The sequence below is a fragment of the Styela clava genome, chromosome 14, assembly GCF_964204865.1.
Source record: "Styela clava chromosome 14, kaStyClav1.hap1.2, whole genome shotgun sequence".
Lineage (NCBI taxonomy): Eukaryota > Metazoa > Chordata > Ascidiacea > Stolidobranchia > Styelidae > Styela > Styela clava.
In genome coordinates this window covers 3,876,880-3,904,692 of record NC_135263.1, presented here as the reverse complement: position 1 = coordinate 3,904,692, position 27,813 = coordinate 3,876,880, and the positions used below count along the sequence as shown (strand labels likewise).

General features: G+C 36.1%; 1 protein-coding gene across 7 annotated transcripts in view; it reads right to left on the bottom strand.

Moving 5' to 3' along the window:
* Nucleotides 1-27,813, bottom strand: part of LOC120341706 (F-actin-uncapping protein LRRC16A-like) — a 90,818-nt gene that overhangs the window by 31,316 nt on the left and 31,689 nt on the right. For all 7 annotated transcript variants that reach the window (XM_039410286.2, XM_039410288.2, XM_039410290.2 and 4 more), the window contains 10 exons: nt 27,345-27,417; nt 26,415-26,537; nt 25,638-25,751; nt 24,854-24,957; nt 24,165-24,302; nt 23,118-23,326; nt 21,667-21,779; nt 7,139-7,258; nt 4,027-4,196; nt 3,471-3,558 (listed from right to left, as the gene is read on the bottom strand). In XM_039410286.2, the coding sequence (XP_039266220.2) occupies nt 3,471-3,558; nt 4,027-4,196; nt 7,139-7,258; nt 21,667-21,779; nt 23,118-23,326; nt 24,165-24,302; nt 24,854-24,957; nt 25,638-25,751; nt 26,415-26,537; nt 27,345-27,417 (1,252 nt within the window). The remainder of the gene's footprint in view (nt 1-3,470; nt 3,559-4,026; nt 4,197-7,138; nt 7,259-21,666; nt 21,780-23,117; nt 23,327-24,164; nt 24,303-24,853; nt 24,958-25,637; nt 25,752-26,414; nt 26,538-27,344; nt 27,418-27,813) is intronic.

Here is a 27,813-nt window from a genome sequence, read left to right as displayed (position 1 = left end):
TCGATGAGAAGACAAACCAGGGTTATTGTCAATAGCATGCAACATAAATGATAATAAAATCAAAAGCTTAAACAGTATAGGTATAGTATTCGGGCATTTAAGCGAGGCTACACTCAAGCCCAATATTATGAATTTTAATATAACTTCTTACTTTTTCATGAATCAAAAGAAAAGTCAGTATGAATTTACAACTATTCCAGCCAACCTTTTTTTGACAAAAACTATTTGATTTAACCCTAGCGAAAGCTCAACTAACCAGTCGCGATATTTGAGACAGGTCACAGCCTGCGTTTTTAAATCTCTCACTTCTATAATTCAGACTGTCTTACAATCCCACTACTTAACTCCTATTCTAAATTGAGGCCACGTTTGTCACTGAATCCGGTAATGTTGATTCTCCTTTAGCATTCTATCTATTCTCTCCATCTGCAATGAAACGTGACATGAACTCTTTGATTGTTTTCACACAATATAGGAAATGAGTAAGATTATTATGACGTCACATTCAATACAATCTGCTTGACGACAATGTCACTTTCTAGTCTGAACTAAGGCAATGTTTAGTTTAGCTCAACTTTAACGTGACTGTGCAGACTGTTTTTTCTTTTGTATAACTTCATTAAAACTGAATTAAAAGTATATAGATCGCTTAGAGTTGCAAAGTGTCGCGTACTGAGGCATGTTCATAGATTTCTCATCGGCGCTAGAATTCTTGCCAAGGCTAAATATATTGGACTGCAGCACTGCACCCATATTCCGTTCCATTCATCTGTGTCCCCCAACTGTGATAACTTAATCTTAATCTGGATAAACTATAATAATCCTTTGGTCCCTCGAAAATTTTCTATCATTATTCGTAAGTTTCTACTTTTATGGTTTTTAGAGCACGGAACATCTCAAAGCTAACCTGTTCAAATAAACCCATAACTTGAAAGGTACCTGTATCCCGACGTCTTACAGTATGCATTTCAACTAAGCTAGAAATATATTCAATGCTAACTTCTTCCCACAATCCTTACATATCGACCCATCCTCTAAAACCACATAACACTAACTACTACAACCAGCCTAGCCAATTAAAGTTGTAATTTAAGAAGAAATTTGTAACGATGGGGACATAATTAAATTATCTTTTGAGCGATCGTTTTGTGAGATGAATAGAAGATCTCGCAATAACACTCAATAGAAAACTAAACGAAGCCATATGAACTCAGAACCTTTTTAATTCACCTCGCAAATTTGAAATAAGGCAAACAGAGAGCGATGAATAATTTAGAACTTTGTTCCTATGCAATAAAAATCTGAATCGACTATTTGCTTAATAAAAAATTTATCGAGGCAAGGGCGCCTTCAAATACACGCGGAGTGAATATGTCATATTTTATTGGCTAAATTCAAAAACGAGATTTAGAAATGAAATTTTGTAGATGTAGTAATGGTATTCAGAAAAAGGTAATCCTGCATTCTCTCAGAACAAAGCAATGCACGAGTAGACTAGTGGATGTTATATAAAGATTTGTAACTTTTCGGTATCCTCAGTTAGTAGTAGACCGTAACCCTACACTTAAAGTGACCTGAACAATATAAATTCTATATTCTATCCAAGCGAGCAGCTTAGGTGCATGGAAAAAACATCGGTTTTTTGCTCATTCTAGTCTCTATATGGCCCATCGTTGTTACACCCTGGTCCAATCCTGTACTACAAAATTTTGTTCAGTGCTACATGGGGGGAAACCTAAGACTTTTTAATAAACTTCAATAACTTTTTTTTCAAATCTCAATATTTAATTTCGCTTGGCTAGGTAGGGTCAAAGTTAATCTAGCATTTTGATCTGTTAAGCTAATTTCCGGCGAGAAACGAAAAAATAATTCCGTGATGACTCTCGATCTAGAGAACTGTATAATCATGTTCGAATGTCCTGAAGGGTCAAAGTTCGCCTAAGTAACAACCCACAGTTGTTAAAATCATGGCAAGTGTACGAAGGGAGTAAGAAGGCTAAATTTAAAGCTAAAATAACTCACTACACCTCAATCTCTCCAAAATACCGACAAATATAGAGAAATAAAAATAAAAACCATATTTCAGATCCCAAATGATAAGCATAAACGAGCTATCCTAGGCAACATCATGCACATTTGAATATGAATCAAAATATACTTATCGGCGGAAGTGAGCGCCAGAAATGACGTGTTCCCTGGCAACGATATCCTGAGCCGAGCATGTGAAACAGATAAATCAAACAACGAAAACAGGCCCCACGCATGGCCCAAACCTATTCCAAACATAATCCAAAAGCTTGCATTCTGATTACAGTATACACGCGATAGCAGTAATAGTGATGTAACAATGAAAATAAAAGGAAATTCAGACGACCGATGGTGAGTAATGCAACCTATAAGACGGGTTATGTGTTGCATATACCGGTGCTTTCCAACCTTTTTTAGTTCGCAGCTCACTTTTATTGCCAATATTTTTGTGCGACCATCATCAATGTGGTGTCGCTATAGGAGAAAAGAAACAATGTATCCACATGCAATATATTACAAATGCGAAACTTGAGCTTGCTTGCAAAGCTACATCTGGGGACATGTAACCTAATGAACATGTAGGGAGAGACGTACTGAAATTAATAACGAGACACAACCCATAATTCTAATTTTTACATTGTTTCATATTTGTTATGTAATGACAATGCCACAATTTCCCGATCTAGTAGAAACCTGTATGTAACATTTAGAAACGCTTCGCGGCCCACTGGGTGGGAAGCATTGGCGTATACAATACCGTTAAGAATGTGATTCAAAAAGGTAATACGTGCAATCTGCAGAATATGGGACGTTGTGTATGGCAAAGAATTCATGCAAGATCTTCCGACTTCATTCCATATGTCTGTTCTAATTCAAAATCGATTGCTTCAAGTGTAAGTCCGCCCTGAGCCAGGACAACTTATACCCTAAGCCAGTGGTCGATGAAACTGCGGCCAGTGAACAAAGTTTTTGTGTCCCTCGAACAAACTAACTTTCAAAACGAAGACGTTCATAAATTTATTATTTGTGCACGGTTTTATGCCGTAACAATGGCTGTTGCATGGCGTTTGATTTGTAGTAGCATGAGTGAAAACAACGTTCTTACCGTTGTAATTGTCAGTTAAGTTTATTTAGATTTTTTTCAAATTTAGCATCAAAATGTCTGGGAAAGTTGGCAAAGAGAGTCGTACGTTTCAAAGTGAAATATTGCTTTGTTGCTTATCGTGTAAATCCTGTATGCTTAACCAGCCATGTCAGTCGCGAGTGCGCCATAATTTGAAATTTATTGTGGTAATTGTTTAAAAAGGCGGAAATTAATGAATCCGATATAACAATGTAAGCTATTAATTGTGTAAATAAACTGTAAGACAATTCATTAATAAATAAAAAAAAAATTGATTTGAGTATGTTCCAAATAGGAAATAACATGTTATTTTGCTTACCAGTGTCGAATTACATTGAGAGAGAGCAGCAAGAAGAGTATCTGTCACTTTATCTGATATCAGGGTAGCAACGGTCAAGTTCATTTCGCTGTAATGAATAAGATATTTTAATGACGTCATATGGTTCTTGAGAACAACAAATAAAGAGTCATAACCAAGATGGGATTTTCATATTCGTCCCAGGAGGAAGCCAATAAAAGGATTTAATCACATGGCGAACCTCGGCATCTTGTCCGGTTACCAGTCCATGTCGGATATGGACTCGTTACTTTGCTAAGAGTCTCCCTCCATTGCTTTAGACCGAGTGAACATGTTTTTCAATTGAGAAGACGTTCATGAAACTAAATGAAAAATGCGATGCCGAGTTGTTCCTAGCGATTAATCAAATATGAGCAGTTTCAGTAAAATCGTCATAATATCAGTTTGAGCCCTTTTAAAAATTAGATAATTGTATTGACAAACTGTCCCTCCACGCACGAACACACGCGTACGCAAACACAGATAATCCCACACATAGACATATATACACTCGAGACTTATTTTATACTTGACCAACCTGACTTTATTAATAATCTCAGTTCCAGTTTGCTTGATCACGTGATCTTTGACGAACGACGATGGAAGACGACTTCGTTCTTTTGATTTTTCTTCGATTTCATCTCTGATTCCTTCGAAAATATGTGGGCACTGAGACTCTGCGTTCTTTGTCATGGATTGAACAGTGTTCTGGGTAAAGGAGAAAACAAAATTGAAAAGTGATGAAATAAAACAGCTTTCCCTACCAGTGAGGAATGTTATTGTGTTTGGGGCGTGAATTTGACTCCGTATTTGTGTGTAGTATTATCAATATTTTATTGACTTACCGTATTTAGTAATATTGTAATACGTAATGATGCACATATTATGAATTAAACGAACTGCGCAAAAGTTATGGTGTGAATTTAAAGTAACAGTAGCTAATGAAACATTAAAGATAGGATAGCAAAAATGTTACAGAATAGGCCAAAAGCAATGATATCGAAAAAAATTAAAACTACAGCACTAAAACAGAGCAACGATTTAAATGGACACCAGGACACGAAAGCTGAACGGATAATATGAGCACTGCAAATTGCGTCAAAATTTTTAAAGACGAAGATCATACGAAAGCGTGTCTGTAAATTAAAAAAAAACAGAATTTGTGGTGAAATATCGGACCCTTAATGACTCGGAAATTTGAAAAAAAAATAGGAGTGGATCCTACCATCCTCCAGTACTTTTAAATTTGAAATGAAAAGCGTTTTTTCATAACCCCAACAACAAAACAGAAGTTTAGAGCAACGGATTCATGGGTTGACCTTGTGTACGCATTGAGGCGTAAAAAACACCGACTAAATGTATTTAACGTAATAAAAGCTACTATGTGATAAACCCATTTTAAACGAAGAAACGGGCAATTGTTGATGCAAAATATAAAGCTCCGTAGCGACACCACGTGGCAACTTAAACGCTAGACTGAATGAAATTTTAATTATGTGTGTTACATACAGTCTAACTAAGAAGCAAGAATTTTGTCTGCATGGGTCGAATATCATATGAAAGAAATTTTCACCAAGGTGTAATTTCCTGGTATCAACTAAACATTATAGTTAGATCAAGGACGCTCGACCTTCTGGGAATATAAACATCGTGGGCGCAAGTATAATACTGTATTCCGATTTAACGTACTTCAAATCAATTCGTCAAAACAGAAACAAATCGAGAATGGAATCTACAAGCAGGTACTGAGAGCGACATAAAGAGAAATGATCGCTCCAGAAGTATATGTACCAATATGGAAGTTACTAATTTTGTTCGCCTACTTTACATCAAATTTTGTAAAGGCTCTAAAACCTATGGACAGGAAAGGGGTGTATTCACTAGGCTAACACAGACAGTCGCCGAACTCGTTATAGAACAAAAATAGGGAAAATCGGAATAAAATTATGGCCTAACCCTAGCCTGGTACACACACTATGGGAGTACCGAGAAATAAGCAGTTGTTGCTAAGATATGAAAAGAAACTCAAAATCACGGAAACGAATAAACAGAATGGGGATAGCAATTGCGTGACTAGAATATATTAGTCGCCCTAAATTACATTTGAGCAGGGAAGAGAATAAAAGGGCGACATATAAGTTACAGCTAACAAGAATTATTAGTTACTTAGAATCGTGGTAACAAATAAAAATGGCATGGTTTACTCCATAGTGATAGTGCGTTTTTCTTAGTGAGGGGAATAAATAAACTTTCTGGCCGCCTTAGGAAAAAGGGAAGGTGGGTCGATAACCACACAATTCTTAAGATTAATATTCCAATCGTCCATTGATTGGCCACTTTCGCAGAGGACTATTGGGGTGCCATATATATAGCAGATTAGTTATTGGATGGATATATGGTCCATCCCAAGTACCATTTCAATGGCCTTATCTGTGAAGGGCTACTGCGTCACAGCCCGCATTGTAGCCAGCAGGTTTGACTTTTAGGGCAGTTATATACACAAGACTTGCACAAACAATGAAACGCGTGTTTTACGTAAAGACTTTAACAACTTGTTCTTTAAATATTTTTAAATTCTCTATACTCTATTTGAATTCGAAACAACAAAAGTTTTTTTCTGAGATGATCGAGGCAAACAAAACACAACATAAAAATCAATAACAAGCCGCTTTGAAATCAGATTTCAACCGCCTCTGGCTACTTGAACCTCACTGTAAAAAAGAATGTAAATTTGACTATAATTTACTGTATATTCAATCGAATAAAACCATTCAAAATGCCAAATTTTTGGCAGTACATACAAGAAAATAGGGTACTCATGTAGTATGTGAACCAAGATGACGGACACCGAAACGTAGTATGTGTACCAGGTGGGGGGTAGGCCATAATTTCAGGTACAAATACTACTGGAGTCACTTGGCTAGTCCCCGAACTCGTAATAGAAGTGAAAGAGAGGAAATTGGAATGAAATTATGTCCTAACCCTAACCTGGGACATATACTACGTTCCGGTGTCCGCCATCTTGGCTCACGTACTACGGGACCGCCGAAAATAGATTAGTATATCATCAAATAAAACATTAAAATGCCGGTTAAACTTCTCAAACTTTATAACAGCGTTGCAAACTCAAGTGCAAAATATGCGGTATATCGGGTTACTATGTGTTGTTTTAGAAATGAGCGGTTTACAACGGATAAGCTGTGTACCATAATACAATGACGTCCATTCGAATTTTTTACTTCCTGTTATATTTTCAAAGAAAAATTAAATGAATTTGATTTTGATAGATTTACAGAAATTGATATGAGCATTTCCACTTTCATTACGAATAAGACTTATAACAACAAGGACTTAAGGCGAACAGACTCTGTATTATAAATATTTCTTCGATATTTCTCGTAATCGAAAAATCTAAAACAAATCCTTCTTAAATTATTAAACAGATACCCTATTCATTCTGTTTTATCTAATCAATGAGCAAAAGTTTGCGTTACAAACCAAATACAAATTTATAGACATGGGTATTATACATTCACGAACAGCCACGAACGAGGCTACGAACAAGCCACCACGATGCTATTATCTCTTTTTATCGGAAAAACCGCAATATTATCGACAAAATTGATCAAATGGTTCTCTATAAAACCAACCTTTATATGTTCTTGAACCATTGCATCCATTTCTTTTGCCATTTGTTCAAGCTTTCTTCGCAAGTTACTGTGATCGCCTGATGTTTTCTCCATGGCCAATCCGTAGATGTCTGACAACAACTGAAATAATAATGGATAGTTTGGCAACAATAGGGCAAATATTGGTATCGTGACGTAATAATGCCTTAGATGTAACAAACAAAATTCGCAAATTGGCTGAAAACAGCAAATGAGTTAGTTATTTGGCAATAATCGGGCAATAATTGGTATCGTGACGACATAATGCATAACTGCAACAAAGGAAATTCCGCAAATTGACTTTAAACACAAGAATAAGTTGAGGAATAGGGTTTATAATAGAACGATATATAGCACACACTAAAAATATACCTGACATATTCCACCGGCCAAGGCATGGAAAACCTTGAACTCTTCCGCAGGCATTTTCTCAATACCAGTAAACAATAATAACTCCAATAAACTCAAGTTAACTAAACAATCATTCCAAAACCCTAGACTGACTAAAAGTTATTAGAAAAATGAAATATGACATATTAGTTAAGATTTTAGATTAGATAAGTTTATACTAGCCGGTAACCGTGTTTGTTCAACAGGCCTGAACATAATACACTTCTACAATTTCCGCTTCAAAACATATGAAATTTTCATGGATTCAAACAACAAATATGATCAATTCTTGTTCATTTGTTTTATTTGACAAGACTATCTGACTGACGCGAATTTTAGCTTTGTTTTAATTTCAATGAAGTAACCTTGTTTGATAATTTGTCCCTTTGAAACGTACACTAATCACAAAATTCAACGTTCAAAAATGCAGAATATAAAGAAACGACGTAAATTAATTCTGGTGAATCGCCAAAATCCGAATTCTCCGCTTTTTTGAAACCCTAAGACCTCTCTTGAACATTATAACCTAGAATTTGAAACTGTGCTAATGCAACACACACCTCTAAGTGTAAACCTTGAATGATTAAAAATAATTACATCATAAAAATAATGAGAAAAAACCTGTCCATAGCACGTTGACATTTAGTTGTGTTAAACTAAAACGAATTTAAACATACGTGTCTAAAGCATCGGTTAATATTGCAATTGACATTAACACTGGTCGGCACAATTTTAGGTTCAATTTACAAAATTTGTAAGAGTGTACGCTTATAAAGTCGTTAAGTTTCATCAATCTCAATTAACGTTCAGTAATAGCTTTACGTATTTTGCTAAAAATAGGACAAGCACAAGATAAACGGTGAGTAAATACATCCAATTGCCAACATTTTGCGGAAAAAAAATAATTTACATAGATTTACGTCCTAAGTTTGGAAAGTATAGGAACCTCTATCGTATAGTCATACGCAGGGGGTCACTCCTCCCCCTTTTGAAATGTAAAAAAAGACATTTTTCTGTATCATATACATTACAATTTCTCGTAGCGTATAACGTTTTTTAGACACTCAGGGGGGCTCCCGAAGTATGCGAACCAAGATGGCGGACATCGGAATGTAATATGTGTACTAGGTTAGGGTTAGGCCATAATTTTAGGTATAAATACTACGGGAGGCTCTTGACTAGTCTTCGAACTGATAATAGGACTAAAATAAGGAAAATTGGAAAAAAATTATCGCCTAACCCTAACCTGTTACCCATGTTACGTTCCGATGTCCGCCATCTTGGTTCGCATACTTCGGGAGCACCCACTCAGGATACCCACTTTTCCGCTAGCTCATAAGTCTAACTTGGCAATTTGAAATTTCAGAATCCCCTCCCCCTTGGAAATTCTTGGCTACGCCCCTGAAAATACGAATGAGTGTACCGATCTAGACGCGACAGTAAAATTCGAGTTATTTCACTCATTTTTTCTATTAGCGTTTACAATTTCTGCAAAGGTTCAACTGACGTTTGCATATAAATTTATCGATAAGTTCTAAATTTAAATTAAATTTGCAAAATGATGCTGTGAAGTGAAAACGTTCAATTAATTAGCATTTTATAGTAACGAAAAATCTGAGAATTTTGAGGCTTGTGGATATCATAAGATTGTTTAACAAGAACTTTTTTCTAGCTTCTTCGTCGAAGATAACATATTTTGAACTCGGAATCTTGAGGTGTTGTTGGAGTCAAAATTTTGTGTAACCGGAAGGGGGAAGCTGGAATCGTATTTCCGAATGACTCGGAGTTGAGGATCGATTGAAACTTTACCTAAATCCACCAAAATACGAATTCGACGTATTTTATGATTGGTTTCTCAATGCTATAGCACACGATAACTTTCTCATGTAAGTGGAATGAGATCACTCGTTTTTTTTGTTAAATTGCTCATTTCGCCTATTTTGGAACTCTTCCCCCCCCCCTGTGCATAAAACTACTTTGTTCAATATTTAATGGATTCTTCGCTAGTGTTAGGGTCGCACTCCCATTCGTGTATAGTTTAATTAGTTTATTATGTTTCATGAATAAGTATTATAGTAATTATGAAAAACTACGGAATACTGGATTAACTGGAATTACTACGGCAAATACAAAGCAAAATTTCTTCCTTGAAGAAATTACCACCGAATGGGAAAAGGTTGCGCGACATTCCAAAAATGAGTTCGCATGGATCATGTATGGTCATGTCATACGAGGTGACCGTACATCTGAACCCATGCTTTGTTTCTGCGGGTTCAATCTAAATGCGGGTGCTAAAACCCATGGGTCAGGGTTAGTATGGGTTCAAATATCCGCAAAACAAATATTTTTCCATACGCGCAATAGTATGCAGGTGCAATTGTCGTGGCTTCAAATGTACGTGGGTTCAAGTGTACGGGAACCGTCATACGAATATGTGACACTTCGTATTGAATCATTTGGCGCACCAGAAGTATGTGTACCAATATGAAGGTAACTAATTTTGTTCGCCCACTTTACATCAAGTTGTGTGAAGGGACGGAAGCCTATTCACTTGGCTAACAAAGACAGTCACCGAACTCGTAATAGAACTAAAATAAGGAAAATCGGAATAAAATTATGGCCTAACCCGAACCTGGTACACATACTACGGGAGTATCATTCATTTACCGATATACTTATTCAAATGCGACCTTACTTACGAATCGCCTTTTTTTGTCGGCTTCGTCATAGGTCTTGTGATATTTTTAAACTCTGATCATCGAAACTTAGCAACGAATGAGCGATGAAACTCGACTAATTTATAATTTATCAAATGATCGTGATAGCTATGTAATCTCATATATAACATTACTCTTGCAAATGTACATATTACCATTAATTAATGGTGATTTTTTGAATTATATCACTCGATTGTCGCTAGCCTGAAAACTCTTTGCATCGATCGTCTTATATTTCGTCTTATATTTTTACTGTAAGTAATTGTATGAATAGGATACAAGCGCCAACTGTTGATTTACGCCAGGGGTCGGCAAACTTTTGTCGCTCGCGGGCCAAAATTAAGGTTTGCAAGTCATTGGCGGGCCGCATATATTTTTAGAAAGTTGAAAACCGAACGGATGATACTTTTTATAATAAAAATCAAGCCGTGATACATCTCTCGAACAGAATATAGATTTATTTACTCATTGCATTGCATCTCAAAAAATCCCATTCGAATATTTTCGGCACCATTGAACCTTTTGCACTTAGCATCAACGTTTCTGCGTTTCGTTGCCATTTGTCTGATTATAATTAAATTATAGGCTCATTAAACGAGTAATTGTGAGTTATATACTTGTTAGGTTATAAAATAATTTAGTCTACACGTGTCTCACAATAAATTCTGATACGCAAAGAATATAATCGTCAAAACAACTGCTTTGCTACTATAATTCGGTGAGGCGTCGCGGAACCGTCGCGTGCCGTAGTTTGCAAACCAGAATTTCATGTCAAACTGGTTAAGAAAAAAGCTTAGGATGACCAACGCTGTTATCATTCACCAAAAACGTACATTTATCAGATTCTATATATTTACGTATGAAATACAATTTAGTACGTAAATATTTTAAAATAGAAAATACTTTACATATTATTTTACAGTATAATAATAATATACAAAACATATTATTATTATCATTACGATTACGCATATATTGACATTTCTTAAAAGTCGTTATGAATGATGATTTAGCAGACGTCATAATGAATATTAATTTTTTGAAAAACATACGAAAATCGAAAATTTTTGATACTTAAATAATACTTTGATATTTGATGATTATAATTATGAATAAAAAATTGTTGAAAATAACTAGAAAACTACAGTTATTGAAAATATTACTCCTTAACATTACTCCTCCATAAGTTCGAGTAATAATAGGTACTTTTCAAACTTTCTCACATTTTGTAAAACTTACGCCGTACGCGAATAGATACATCTTAGTATGATAGCTTTAATAGCGTTCGTTTTAACAGCAAATTGCGGAATTCCTCACAGTGTTTATTTTAAAACTTTGCAAACAAAACAAAATAACAAATAGCGAGAATTTCGGGAAATAATAAATAAATCGATATAATACAAAACAATACTAATGACACAGAAAATTTGAAAATGGTTGGATTGCGAAAGCGCACAAATATTGAAATAATCCCATTGTCTGAAAGCCCCATATGTTTCAGTCTCTTTACACAACATGATGTAAAGTAGGCGAACAAAATTAGTTACCTCCATATTGGTACACACACTTCTGGAGCGCTTTTAACACGCACAATGTCAAAATGTAGGCTACAGTCGAAAAATGAACTTTTTGTGCTGGTATTGGAGCCGAAAGCGGTGTCGTAATTACAAATCCGTTGAAGTCTAAGGGTCGGAATCAAAATTTCAACTCAAACTAAAAAGACTGCAAACTTCAAAACGGGGCTCCCGAAGTATGCGAACCAAGATGGCGGACATCGGAATGTAATATGTGTACTAGGTTAGGGTTAGGCCATAATTATAGGTATAAATACTACGGGAGGCTCTTGGCTCGTCTTCGAACTGATAATAGGACTAAAATAGGGAAAATTTGAAAAAAAAATTATCGCCTAACCCTAACCTGTTACCCAGGTTACGTTCCGATGTCCGCCATCTTGGTTCGCATACTTCGGGAGCACCTTCAAAACTTTCGATGGTTAAAATGTTCTGGTTCCGGATTCAGAGTCAAATTTACTATCGAATCGGAGTTAGTGGTTTGGAAGGGACAGGGTACAAATCTTATTTCATTGTGAGCACTCATTTACATGGCCCTATATGCGTACTATGTACTAGAATTGGCTGGTTTGTCCAGATTGGATTCGTTCCTAGTAAGTACAACAGAAATACTTACTACGCGTTTCAAAAACGAGTATTATTACGTCATAAATATTCTTTCTCGACGAATATTGTCAAGTTATGAGAATGCTTAAAAAACTATCGTTGATAAGTTAAAACCTATTTGACCAGATACGCGATTTCATCACATGCGTTGGAGTTTTGAAAGCTTTATTCGAGAACAAAACGATTAAAACCCAGGCATACATAAGGAAAATATTATTTCATTTTAAACCTTGTTCTATGAGTTAAAATTATGTTTTACATCCCCCCAACCCCTAGAAAAATATAATTTTCACGACCGCGTTTTCACTACGTACAAAGCTCTGTGCAGGTAATCATTGGGGAGATACCATTTATGAAAGGACCGGAATATTTTCGGTTTTACATTTTCTTCCCTATCTATAAAACTTAAAGCCAAAAATTTTTCAAATTTTTATGTTATAAATCGCTATGACACTATTTGATACACTTTTATTTTGTCCGTAGACGAAAACACTAGACATTTGCAAAAAAAGATACTTACCCAAGAGAATTTCGACTTTTAGGCAAATAATCCACTCGTTTACTTTGTAATATTCAATTCCCTAAGTAACAGAATACGTAACCACACGTACAGTAACGAAATAAATCCGAAATGACCAAACTCGACCAAAACAAGTCTCAATTTCAAGAAAAACGCAAAATCGATTCACAAACTACAACGGGAATTTCTAAACACGTTTGTTAAAGGCGGGAATTCTGCGTAATTGTGACGTCATAAAATAGGGACCAATCACGAATCACAGGAAGCGCTTGAATGGGAAACTTAAAATGTGGCGTGACTTTGTAAATTCGAATATAAACCAAATATATCTTCTCCATGTCGAGAATTATATTTATAGAACAGAAGGGCGAATGTTGAATTTCGAATAAAAATTTTAATTCGGTATCTAATCATAAGTTGAAGCAATATTAGAGTTGTAAAATCAAAAATATAAATCTTCCTTAAAATAGCTTGTTCGAGTTTCACACCATGGACCCGACCTTTGACCCCCGAAAAATTCCTCCTATACTTTACCATTGCAAAATTTTCGGGGCTAATTCAAGAGTGCCTTTGCGAGTTAGCGCCTGTAAAATGGGTTATGTGTTTCAAACCATCATTATGATTCATCGCATACAACAATCTGTTTTTTAAAACTACCGGTAAATAATTTTAGTCTAGTCTATCACAGCCATTTCTATACTAATTTTTTATTACTGCAATTAAATTAAAACTCCTAGAAAGACAGAGTGATCATTGAATTATCTGATTCATATTTAAGTTTCCGAAACACAACAGAAAACTAACGAATAGAGTTCAAAAACGCGAAAACGAGGTAATGTTTACGACCACGCTTGAAAATCTGTCTGAGTGAGAAAACTGTCCGAGCGGATGCGAAAAGGGAGCATTGTTACGTCACTTTTTGCGTCTTGCTGATTGGCCTATGTCCCAAAGAAAACAAGGAAATCGATACTCGGGGAAAGGTCCATAGGGTTAAAGTCATATCTCGTTTTCAACACGTCACTCCGAACGAGGCTCTTTACTAGCAGCCACCACAAGTCATTTATAAAGTCAAATTATTTGCAGGGTATCCAAAACGCAACAAATATTGGAATAGCCTTTAAATGAATCTTGATTTTTTAGGGATATTTTATTTGTACGTATTTCAAATTGAAGAACAAAATAGCCATGTAATAACTAACAAGTCTATATAAAGACAGCTTTAACCTAATTCAAAAAGTTCTACAATCTACTCACAGATACATGGAAATAAATATACACATTGAGTATTATTTCATCCCGAGCGTACGCGGATTAAAATTCGTGTTATTCGAAAATTTTCGTAGAGCATTTATAGAAAAAAATAGGAATATTTTTTTCGGAACGACTTGGTTATTAAAAGCCTGGGCTATGTACATTGGCGTCATATGTTAGAGATTTTATCCTCATAAACATAATGAGTCATGCCTCATGTTCACTGGTCGTTAAATTGGTTAAGCGTTGACTTATAAGCGTTGTAGATATGAAGAGAGTTGAAAAAAAAACTAGAAATTGAAAGGTTTCAATTAACTAGATATGATCCCCTAAAAATCAAAAAATCTTCAATATTTTTTTGCAAGAGTTGGCGCATCTACGCTTGTTTGTTGCTTTGTTTAAAGCGAGAGAGTCGGAGATAAAAAAAAACCTGAAAAGTTAATGGTTTCATTATCATTACCCAGTAAAATTTCAACAATTAAGTGAATTTCCGCCAAGCAAATAATAGTCAATCATCGCCAAAAACTCAGATCATAAAAATTTGCATTTCAAAGCAAATTTGACATGTTTAGATGATTTATTACAGACTCTTAAGCATTCGTCTTGACCTGATATTGCATTCCTTATATGGAGTGTCCGTGACTGGCTTTCGAAATTTAGAACTACCGTATTATCACGTAATGCACTTTAATTGTTGCGTCACAATGTTGGTAATCAATATCAATGCTATAAAAATAACGCGAACGTTGACGATAGTGACATATGCGCTAGTGCGTCGTTGTTGGAACATTAGCATAAAAAATGGTTTTTGGATCATTGTGCTAATTTGTTGTTGAAAAAATAACTTTTATTGACAACTGCTGTGCCAATGGCCATCAGATTTTCACGAGTTAAAGATGGAAAAGTCCTTTAGGTTTAAAAGATTATTACATTACTTCGCTTCAAATTAATTCCTTCCTAATTAACGTTCTATTGAGCTTATAGTTTTATTCTAAATTTTCGGAATCCAAATTTATACTTCCAACATGCAGCTATAACATAAACGTGATTTTTTTTATACCAAAATGAGCCCATCTTAACCTGGAATCCTTATACACGGCAACAGATCACCACAGCCAAATACAGTAGGGTAAGAATAAGGATTGTTATATAACCCCTATCTGCATATGAATGGTGTCCACTGCAAAGGGGCAATTGGGATTAGGGGAATAGCCAAGACGAACCCCATAAAAATCTTTTCCTGTATTATACACAGCAATTTTTCGTAGCATAAAACGCATTTTAGGCCATCAAGAATCTGGCCGGACCCGATAGTTGATACCGTCTAACTTAGCCAATAGAATTATTTTAGGACTCCCGTTGATTGGTCTGCCAACAAACACTACATACAGCCAGATATACGATTACCATACGGTGCAGTGAATACAGTCAATTTTACTGATAAATAGCGCCAATTTTGTTTGAATAAACTATTATTGTCTAATATTCCAACTTATCCCAATCTAACCTAAGATGGCGGTGAGCAATGATTTCCGTTGTTTTTTTTTTTTTTTTTTTTTTTTTTTTTTTTCACGTAACCGTTGGTCGGTTACGGCTTCCTCCATATATGACATAAGCAATAACAGGGTAGCACCATTAACAAATCGTGTTTTACTTATAATATCGAATTCAAAAATCCCCAGAATTTTAATTTCTGCTCACCAAACTTTACTACACTTACCGCTATACTATCACCTGAACAACGGTGGTTAAATAGTTAAGAATAGCTGTTACGGTAGTTAACGGAAAATCATCAAAATTTTAATTTCGGCTCACCAAACTCAATCACCTCAACTACGGAAGTTCGTACAACGTGAGTGATGGCTTGGTAAACACAATATGAACGATTTTATTGTCAATAATAGATGACCAATTAGAAAAAATGTCCATCTTATCTCTGTCATAAATATATCAATCAACTTTATAATGGAGACGTACATAAGTAAACAACCATGCTCGGGAATTCTAATAAACCATTATTGCAGTAAACACGATAGTGGCCATGTTGAATTACCCATCGGCCGTAGTTTGCCCATGCCAGCCGTAGTTGCTAAGGAAGAATAAATTTTTCGGCACTACTATATAACGTTATGTCTATCGCCGTATGTCGCAATACCGAGAATAGGTTCAGGGTAGTAAAAATAAACAAATCGTCTTTTACTCGGAAAATCGAACATATTTTAATTTCTGCTCACAAACCTAACTACAGTTACACTCTGGAATTATGCTAACACAGTATTGCAGTAAACACCGTAGGCGTAGATGCTTAGGTAATTTACGATGATTTTTCGGCTTTACTATAGTATAGCGTGATAATTATTCGGGGGAAAAATTCAGTTTAAAAAATATTGTTTGATAAAGAATCGAAGACTTTAATCCATTTTTATATTCACCATTCAATTTTACGGTCATAAAAGCACTACATGCTATTTAGCATTTGAGCATATCCTTGGGTTGCGAAATTTTACAAAATTTATTTTTTGCAAAATTTGGGTCGCTCGAAAAAAATCTATCGACGTATGTCGATTGTCGCTTACCCAATGTACTCTGTGAGGCCTGAAGTTTACCGCTTCGCAATCATCTATTTAAGTCATCAATCACTAGTGTATGTACAAAGCGTCTATCTTTTTATTAAACATATAAAAATAATGTATACCCATTATAGTGATAAAATGCATAAGTATACTATAATACTAGGTGGAGTTTATCACTGACCATACAATAGGCTGAATAGGAAACTGTAGGGCGAATCCTGAAATCCGTGATGCTCAAACTATTTATCGCAGTGCACCAAATCAAACAGCTACGTTAACTCCTTTGTACTGTTGTGATAAAATTCTTGAAAATCTCAACATACCTTCGCTAAAATAAAGGCCATAGAAAAGCTTTCGTTGATACCGAATGGGCAGCAAAGATTCTTAGATGACCTCTTCCAGGAGAACTCAATAAATTCAACATTTTAGACAAAGCAAAATTATTCCTTACAACCAGAACGACATCGAAAAACATTTTATAATGAATCTTTGCAATTTAGAATAATATTGCAGAAATAATGCTTTGTGACATCATAAATGCATCGTCGCGCAAGATTTCCCCGCTTTTGTATCAGTTGTTTACTTTAGAACTTCAGAAGTCTGCACCTAAAGTATGGTAGAGTGTAGCTTATGAGATCGTATTGTCATATTTACCCCTGGGAGAATAAAGCCGAGAAGAAGGCTTTAATCGTATAGAATCTATAGATATAGATTATACTATAGATAATCACGGGCTCTCGTCCGCTTACCAGTCCATATCGGTTATGAGAATAGTTGACAAGTCATTTTTTTCATATGCATGGACTTGATCGTGGAGGAAGCCATATCCGCTCAGCGGTTACTTTAATCAGCTTACGGCGCAAAAAAAATCAATCGTGCTATGGCAAGCGAGTTCGAAACGCAAGTGCCAATCGTCCACCCAACGCTTATGTTGTTACGTATAATTTTCTTATGCCATTTGTAAACTGAAAATATTCCGCTGCTTTCGAAATCATAGCAAAACTACTGCTTGTCAATATATCGAACAATCATTCTCCTGAAAATATCGCCAGGCTAACGTTGCAGTGATTTATGGCAATCTACTATCATATGATCATATCAACACGTACTATCCCAACCCTGGGGCGCAAGTAACGCAGGGTTTAAATAATGCTGTATAAATTACGCAGTGATATACCTTGCATTCCAAGGTAGAGAGGCATTTCTGACGCTCCAGAAGTGTGTGTACTAATATGAAGGTAACCAATTTTGTTCGCCTATTTTACATCAAGTCGTGTAAAGGGACTGAAGCCTATGGGCAGGGGGTATATTCACTTGGCTAACACAGACAAGCCTCGAACTCGTAATAGAACTAAAATAAGGAAAATCGGAAGAAACACTACAGGAGTACCCAAAAATATACAACATACACAGGAGTGATATGGACACACAGCCATTTAAGTTATATCTTCCCATAAGAAATTTAATAGCGGCCGGAAAAAAAAAATCAATCCTCAAATACATAGACATCACATACTAGAAAAGTAGCCTTTTTGCAAGGATTACGGACGACGTTTTTCTCGCGGAAAATAATAATCACATACAAAATTTATAAAAGATATATATATATATATACATTATACAACTGTTTTTGACTGTCTCGTTATTCTCTATGGTTACAGACATCCAAATCATACGAGTACCCGGATTCAATCACTGTCTAAATGAATAACGTTTCCAAAAGTCCTCTTTCATGAGAGTGAAAGTTTAACCCGCCCATTTTAACAGAAAATTACGGCATATGACGTAATAATTAGCTTCCCGTCTTTCACAAATCATATTTCGGAAGTCATCAACCAGTAAATACCTTATTTATACTTCATATAAACATGAATAACTCATACATAATACAAATTACAGAATAATTGCCGCCATATTTCCAAGGCCTTAGGGAACACCAACAGAGCAACATCTCTCATAGAACTACAAGCAACATTAAATTTGCATGTTGCGATCATACTGAATATGCGCACAGTTATTCCTTTATTAATATCGGCTAAATTATTACTGTACTATCACATTCTGAGTGATTCAAGAGTCTTGCCACACACTAACACAAATATAACTGTGAAAATAGTTCTTTATTCTTGCTACATCACCCTTGCATAATAAACGATCCATAAAATAATCCATCGGCGCAAAAATATAGAAGAAAGATAGGTAGATACATCAAACTGCACTTCATACGCTGACCTATATTTGAATTTGCGTTAGAGTAAGGCAAGGCTCTCGAATCGGTTTGAATAGTTATCCTGACCATTGCAACACCAACCCTACTGTATGCACATACAAACATACAAATCCACCATCGTGGAAGCATAGAAGGATAAGTAGCGATACAAGCGAGTAACTCAAACTGATAGCAATACTATTCCAATTCGAAAAGCATGATTATGGAACTTGATACAACCTAACTTGTACCGGGTAAAAATGTCCAACTAAAAACGTCCTTGGGTGAGCGAACACGTGCTACTACTGCAACACCTTTCAATCTAAAATCTGTACTTTTCAAACCTTACTTAAAGTTTTGTTTTCTTTCCTAATTCTATATTCAGTTTTATTTTGTTTTCACCAACTATTTCATCGTCTATTATGCTGATTATGGAGTCGAAATAAACTTATACTTAACCCAATTCTCAAGACCTACGACGAATGGGCGAACAACCTCCACACGCGGTACATACTGACCTGAGGCAGAAAATTTAATAATAAATTCGTAGTCTAGCGTTCCGTCAATAAAAGAGGCGGTGTCTTACTAAGCCGTAAAGTCTTCGTAGCGTAATCGCTAACGTATCGTATAAATATAACGTCAGAAAGACGTATTTGTGCCTGTCCAATAGACCGTGTCGCAGACAACATAAAACTTAATAAAACGTACGAGGACAAATTTGTATAGCGCAAAGTACGTATATGTACAATTGATAAGAAGCGAACGTATAAGAAAAACAAATAATAAAAATTACGTTATTTTTGAATTCTCATATTTATTTCGGGGTCAGGGAGAAGAAAGCCAATGAGCTTGATCATATGTCGAATCACGGCCTCTCGTGCGGTTACCAGTCCATGTCGGGATTAGTTTTCTCCGGAGTAATTGTGTATTAGCAACAACTCGCTAAAGCCAAATGTGCTGTAAAAAGCGATAAAATTGCTAAAAGATCATGTAGCTCACTTAATATTATTCATTTAGAATAACTCGCTTTATAAATAACACGCACCAAATAAGCGGTATCTTCTCCACTTCCACGTGTAAGGACTTGAGTCCAAATATGTTACCATGGAATATGATTTCAATATTAAAGTGAGGAAAACCGATAAAACGATTTAATGAAATGAAAATCAAAGGCTACCGTCTGGTAAGTACAAAAATCGTTAACTAGTTAGCCAAGTTAGGTATTACTTTGACAAAAACAGCAGTTATGCGAAACATGCTACTACGGCCCCAACCCTATCGTACAAATTTATCCCTAACGTGATTCTAACTGTGATGCCCTGCACGTTAATCTACCTACGATAGACGTAACGATTGGCAGGTGCGCCAGACATCAACATCTTCACATAAATCGTGAACAACACTATACCTGTACGTTGAATCTACCTAGACACATTCAAGGCATAAACAAATGAATGTAACGTCTTATACAACATTATTCGGAAGACAAGTGAAATTTACATCAATTTAGCAGTAAGACGAAAAACAACTTTCAAATAAGATGAAATCGTCATGGGTAATAAACACTCATATTTGGCCGGATTAAAAATCACGAAAATTGAATTCTAATTTACTGAAATTTCTAATAGCATAGAAAGGAAACGTAATAAATTTGCAACCGCATTGAGAATGCGTTTAATTATTTCCTGTTTTGGTGCGATTCCTAAAAACGACTAAAAATATAATTCAAGATCAAACTTGGGCCTTACTTATACAGTGTAAGTTATATCTGGTCCTTAGTTGAGATACAGCAATTGGATCTAATTGAATAGCTTAATTTGAAAATAAAAATAAAGCAAAAGTAATGAAAGTTTATGGTGTATCATTGAATACGTGAATCATATTTTTCTTCATTTCATATCTCCTACATATAAAACTAGGATTTTAATAATAAAGTTCGGTTCGAAATAAGAACTATAAACACGATAGATTTTGACAAGCATCAACAAGCAAAGTCAAGGTTATTTTTTCCAACGAGTAAAAGAAAAATCGTACACAACTTATAAAACAACGATATTTACAGTTTTACTGGGGAAGGGAATTGGTTTTCAAGAAGCGACACCCAAGGTTCTAACATCTAATATCAACTTTGGAATTCTGGAGTTTAAAAATACTGTTATTGATGGTGAGTAAGTTCGATATGTGGATTATCCAACTAACATAGATTATTAGAGATTATCACTAGAAGTAACCATGTATACCAATGGTTCCCAAACTTTTTAGAGTTGGAACCCACTATTTTTCACCACAGCTTATGGCGACCCATTTCACTTTAATAAATTGATAAAACATTGCTGGAGGAAACAAAATTATTTTCTCTAATTGAATTTTCAGTGAAGCTAGTAAGAAAGATGAGATTGTTTCTTGCTATTGTCCATAATAGACTTGAAATTTATTTCAATTTCAGATAGTTTTAGACGCGAAGTTTCAGTTTATTTCAAAATTTGCTTTGCCACCAATCCTAATAACCAGTATAATTAATCAAAGTTTTCTACATCTTTTCACGACCCACTGAGATTCCTCTTGCGACCCACCAGTGGGTCGCGACCCATAGTTTGGGAACCGCTGATGTATACTATAAATGAGCCATAGGACCAACGAATGCCCGGGCAATACCCGGTTATCTCGGCTCACCTGTCTCGAGTTCTTGGCATCTTTGACATGACTCTTTGCTTTGATGACAACATCAGTGCATGCTGTGTCTGCTTCCAGAAGTTCCAATGCATTCACAGTATCGTCAACTTTACCTGAAATTTAATGTTTCATGTTTCAATTGCCAATAAAATATGGGGAAACAATGAATACAGTATATTAAAGAGACAAAGCCTAAATTACCTCCATCAAGTCCAAGCATCTGGCTCGGCGGTGTGGCGCATCGTGCCGAGCGCTAAGATGACGGTCGTCACCGCACCTCTGATTACCCGCGTGGGTTCGCACGTTCCAATCCTTGGGATAATTATGTACGGGAGGATTGCTCAACTCCTCGCAGTCGTAGGATGGTTAACGTAACCTACGGTCGGTTACGGATTCCTTCACCAACAAGTCCATGTGTAACTGGCTAACGAATCCCATACCAGACAATACTGGTAACTGGACAAGAGGCTGTGGTTGGCCATATAATTGAGCCACATTGTATTTGAATATGCTACCCTATATATCTTGTCAATCATTATTTACTGGCATCCAATCCATCACCATTATTTTTACTTGATTCAATTAAGTAACTTTATTTAGCTGTGCTCAAGGATAAGTTTCTTCTGCTTCCGAGTGAGTGCATGTGACCATAATATCTCTGTTTAATTTAATATGAAATAAATCGAATTGGTATTCCATATAATAAATTATTCGGTATTTAACGGTGAATAATAACACCCCATTATTTTATATGGTTCAGGTAGCTCTTTGCACTAACTTTGTTCAGAGATTCTTTGATTCTCCGTTACTCCTGAGTGAGTGTATGTAACTTTGCTCAGAGATGAGTCTCCTTTACTCCTGAGTGAGTGTGTATAACTTTGCTCGGAGATGATTCTCCTTTACTTCTGAGTGCGTGTGTGTAACTTTTCTCAGAGATCAGTCTCCTTTACTCCTGAGTGAGTGCGGTGCGTATAATTTTGCTCAGAGATGAGTCTTCTTTACTCCTGAGTGAGTGCGTGTAACTTTGCTCAGGGATGAGTCTCCATTACTCCTGAGTGATTGTGAATAACTTTGCTCAGAGATGAGTCTCCTCTACTACTGAGTGAGTGCGTGCAACTTTGCTCATAGTTGAGTCTCTTTTACTTCTGAGTGAGTGCGGTGCATATAATTTTGCTCAGAGATGAGTCTCCTTTACTTCTGAGTGAGTGCGGTGCATATAATTTTGCTCAGAGATGAGTCTCCTTTAGTCCTGAGTGAGTGTTTGTAACTTTGATCAGAGATAAATATCCTTTTCTAATGAGTGAGTGAGTATAACTTTGCTCAGAGATGAGTCTCATTACTCATAAGTGAGTGTGTGTAACTTTGCTCAGAGATGAGTCTCCATTACTCTTGAGTGAGTGTGTGTAACTTTGCTCAGAGATGAGTCTTCTTTAGAGAATAAATAAACTAACCTGCTACTCTATCCAAAACTTCTTGAGCAGTTGTTGTTACAGCTCTCTGCAATCTGAATTGTTGCTCATTGGAATTTTTGTTTGTGTTTGCGTTCCTCAGCAGAAGATCTTGTATTTTGGCCAGTGAGGCTTGTGTCTTCTCAGGCTGGCTTTTCATTGCTGCCACGGCATCAATGACAGGGTATGGCATGTAGCGTAAAGTGTAGTTCCTGGGTAAAAATAAATACAATAATGATCAGCTACGAAAAAGACCTGAGAATTGCTTTGATAAATGGGTCTGGTTGGTAACCCGATATAACCCCAATGTTTATAGTCCAAGAAAATAATAAATATGTACAGCCATTAAAAAATTTAAAACAATTATCAAGTTTTTTCATCTACATGCATATGATGGACGACATCTATAAAATTAAAGAAAAAAGTCAGTAAGTGCAAATGACCGGTGAAGCTTCACAAAGCTACAAACTGACATAAATGAATTTCTTTCAACTATCTAATGTTGGTTACAATTATTTTTATTATTTGGCTGAAATTTTGTTGACAATTCAGTAGCAATATTAACCATATGACCCCTGAAATTTAATCTTTTGAAAGAGCAGTTGCTTTAGTCCCAGTGGCTGCTTGTTTAGAGCCTTGATTAAAGACAACACACGTTCGACACAAAGATGGTTGGGACAAATAAAATATTCAAACATATTAGATATATAATTCAGGGATACCGAAGCTTACATGGCGCTTAGCTAATACATTCGCATAATTTTGTTGGTTTATTTATGGCCCAAGCCTCGTTTAACAAGGTTTTTGTGTGCAGGTGAGCGACGGGCACATGATATTTATCATGTTTTAAACTTTTTACTTGCTCTCGAGAATCCTCCATTTTTAATTTTTTGTGAGTTATGAAATTTTCAAAATAAGCTATCTATCTATCTGTTCCATTTACAGTGCTAGAAATGATTATAGAATTCATAATACTGACAATTGCCAGGATTCTTGCACCTTGTCGCCAGAGCTGGGAGTGTAATGACCTAAATAAAAAATAAAACCTACTTTTCTAGAGCACTGGAAATCTCATGGAATCCATTAGCAGTCAGTAGATTACGATCCATCATCAGAACTTTGATTTTGGAGTTGATTTGAAGAGCTTTTGCCGTGACTCGAGCTCCAAGGTCACCAATCATGTTTCCACTGTTGAATGAAAGAATATAAGGCTAAGATAAGAGTGGGAGGAAAATGATAAAATTTTAAGTGACCTGGGGTGTAACCAGGGGGAACCCCCCTCCCCCTTTTTGAAATGTAAAAAAAGTATTTTTTGTATCATGCATAGCAATTTTTCATAGCTTGGAATGATTTTTAGAGCCTCAATGCTTCTGAGAACTCATGTTTTCTGGCCGCTGGCTAGCTGTTTCAGTTCAACTTGGCAATTACAAATTTTAAATCTGATAAGTCATTGAGCGAAATTAATTCTTCGTAGTTATTAGTATGAAGTTTTGGCTTAATTGAAAGTCTGCAATTCCTACTTCCGATTCCCTACTCCAGGGAATTCGTTGCTGTTTAAAAATACGACTCAAAAACACTCTCAACTCCGGTGAAAACTCAGACTCCACATGTGTAGTGAGGGTTTTTAAGGGCAGGCGGGCCTCCAGCCAAACAGCACTAGCTTATGCGGCCTACTTGGCAATTATAAATTTAGAACCATCACATTGAAAATTCATGGCTACGCCCCAGACTACACATACCTTATATCAAGTGTAGTGAGAGAGGTGTTACTTCCGAGACATCCGAGTAAAACTGAAGTCCAATCACGAAGCTTAGAGTCGCACAGAGACAAGGATTCAAGACACTGAAAAATAGGAAATTTTTTTGAACCAAGATCTTTGATTGTAAATGAAAATGAGTTACAGAGAATGAATATTCAGTAGGATAGGTTTACATATTTATCTGAGGGTTGGAAGAAAGCCGCTAAGGCGGATTAATCATATGGCGAACCACGACCTCTTGTCCGGTTACCAGTCAATGTAGGGTATGGGATTAGTTATTTTGTTTTCAGATGCCAGGACTTGTAAAATGCGAACTTAATATTATGGCTAAATATTTACCAGAATATTGTTAACAGCACAATGAGTTTCCGCAACCCACTATGATATAAAAATTGTAGAAACAGAATTTCATCTAGAAAATGTCAGATAAAATGGTTTATTAGCATGTCACATCATGGCCTATCGTTTAAGTTACTGCTCAGGTTGAGTGTGCGAACAATTATCTAAATTAATACAGATGTAAGGAACAAGTTTTCACAGCACACTTCCACAATATCCACTCACAGGATTTTAAACAACATTTCCTACGCAGAATTGTCCAGTCACATATGACACGCAGGAGTCTGGAGACTAATACAAGTGAGGCAATTTCATTTGGAGTTAGTAAAAGGACTGTTTTAGGATTAGATTTATATTTCGTGACACACTTGAATATATATATATATATACTTTGTTGCTTTAACCTATAAAGCGTTTTTCTTACCGATCTATCTTCTTGCACTAATTCCACAATTGCATCCATCACAGCTTTCATATGTTTTGGCTTAATGTTGTTGAAGTTACGGCCGATCTTTAGATCTCGGATCGAATCATTTTTCTAAAATAAAAATATCCAGTATTGTTAAACATGATTCATACTTGGATCACACAACCAAAATTAATGTGATTGATCTGACCTCGTCCCAGGAAGAATTAAATTCTTCTAGAAGGAAATTTGACTTTTTATGCATACTAATATTCAAAAGCTACAAAGCATATTTGCTAATGACCCAATAAAGGTTAAACAACAAATAGAAACAGACTTTTCACACATAGTGAGGTAACAAAATAGTTATTAGCATTGTTTAAAGTTCCTAAGGCGGGTATGACAGGGAAGGTAGTTAAGATAGGATTTACGTACTTATCCAGGGGGAAAGGAAAGCCATAAGAAGGCTCAATCGTATGCAAACCACGGCCTCTCGTCCAGTTACTAGTCCATGTCGGGTATGGGATTAGTCAGCCAGGTATTTGTATTTTGGAAGCATGGACTTGATGGGAGAGGAAGCGGTAACCAACCAGCGGTTACGTGAACCACCCTACGGCGACGAGGAGTCCAGCAATCCTGTCGCACATAATTAAACCTGGGATTCGAACCTGCAAACCGACACAGGGTAATTAGAGGTGCTTGGCGAGCGTATTCATAACGCTTATAATGATGCGCCACATCGCCGAGCCATGTATTCAAAAAGGTTGGGAATCCCCATTTACACAATTACGGTACCTGGATCCAAGCTAGCAGTGAAGATAAATCAGAATCTAGTCCGTTGTCAGAAATATCCAGTCCAATAAGATTTGTTAAATGAGCGACAACTTTACTGATCATCTGGGCTCCTGGTGCTTTCAGCTATAGAAATAGGAATAGATATTAGAACCCTGGTGTCGCTGCTCGATAACCAGACTTGGTTCCCTGCGGCTTCCCATCCATAGTAAAATTGTATGAATAGCACTTTTTCTGAATATTGTATGCAATTGTATTTTACTGGATGAAATAAACTGACTTGAATTGGATGTAAACTCTCAATAGTAGTTTAAATCAGCCAAAGATTTATTGTTGCCACAAGGGGTCGTAGAGTCGGAGATACAAACAATCAAAGTATAGCGTCGGAACTCTTTGAACAGGGGCATAGCAAGAAGTTTTTGAAGCAGGGGGGGGGGGGCTCTAAATTTATGATTGCCAAGTAGCTGTATCATACTCGGACAGCTAGCTGCCATGTATGTAACAGAGAAATGTTTTTTTTTTACAATTCAAAATGATGGATTTCTGACCATCAAACTGGGTACACCCCTGTCTCTAAAGTCGAGAGTCGAATTCAATACTTTAAATAGTAAGTATGAAAGTCAAAATTTTCTCTGTGACCTCATAAAGCATCAACAGTATATACAAACAGGTTCGACAAGAGTAGGGGCACATCTTTTTTGAGACACCCGCTATTTGCAGCAGGATTGATGGACCCATACATCTTGAATTGACTAATTTGTCACTTAATCTTATACCTGACTTAGATTGCTAACTGGAGGAAATGAATAGGACACCACACAATTAACTGTCTTTCTTTCAAAATAAATATAAAATCCTTTATCCCGCATGCATGAAAATCACACCCATACAATCTCTCTTTGTGTCAGGTTTGCAAATAAACTAAAGTCTCACCTCAGCACTGCTCAAGTTGAGACTAACTTGTAAATCTTCAGTGAAATTCTGAGCCAAACCATCCATGATCTGCCTGAAAAACAAAAATTATTCATTACATATGAACGGACTCGTTGATGGGAGAAGCTACAAGAGACCAGTGGTTTTAACGAAAACCACGCTTTAATGATAGAAACTTCTACACATATTACTTTATGACAGGGCTACTTAACTGGCTGACCACAGTCCCAGACCTTCAGAGTATTTTATTTGGTCCACACCTGATTCTTTATTTTGGATCATTGGCCCCACTTTGGACATGTGAAGGTTTCCTTTTATCAAATGCTATTATATACAATGCGAATAGCGCTATCTTGATTGAAGAATAATCACCAGTCGGTCGAGGAAGTTCGCGATCAAGGTTGTCGAAATATAATTTATACAGAATTTTGAAAGTTTCGTATACGGATCTTTGGGTAAAACAGTTGAG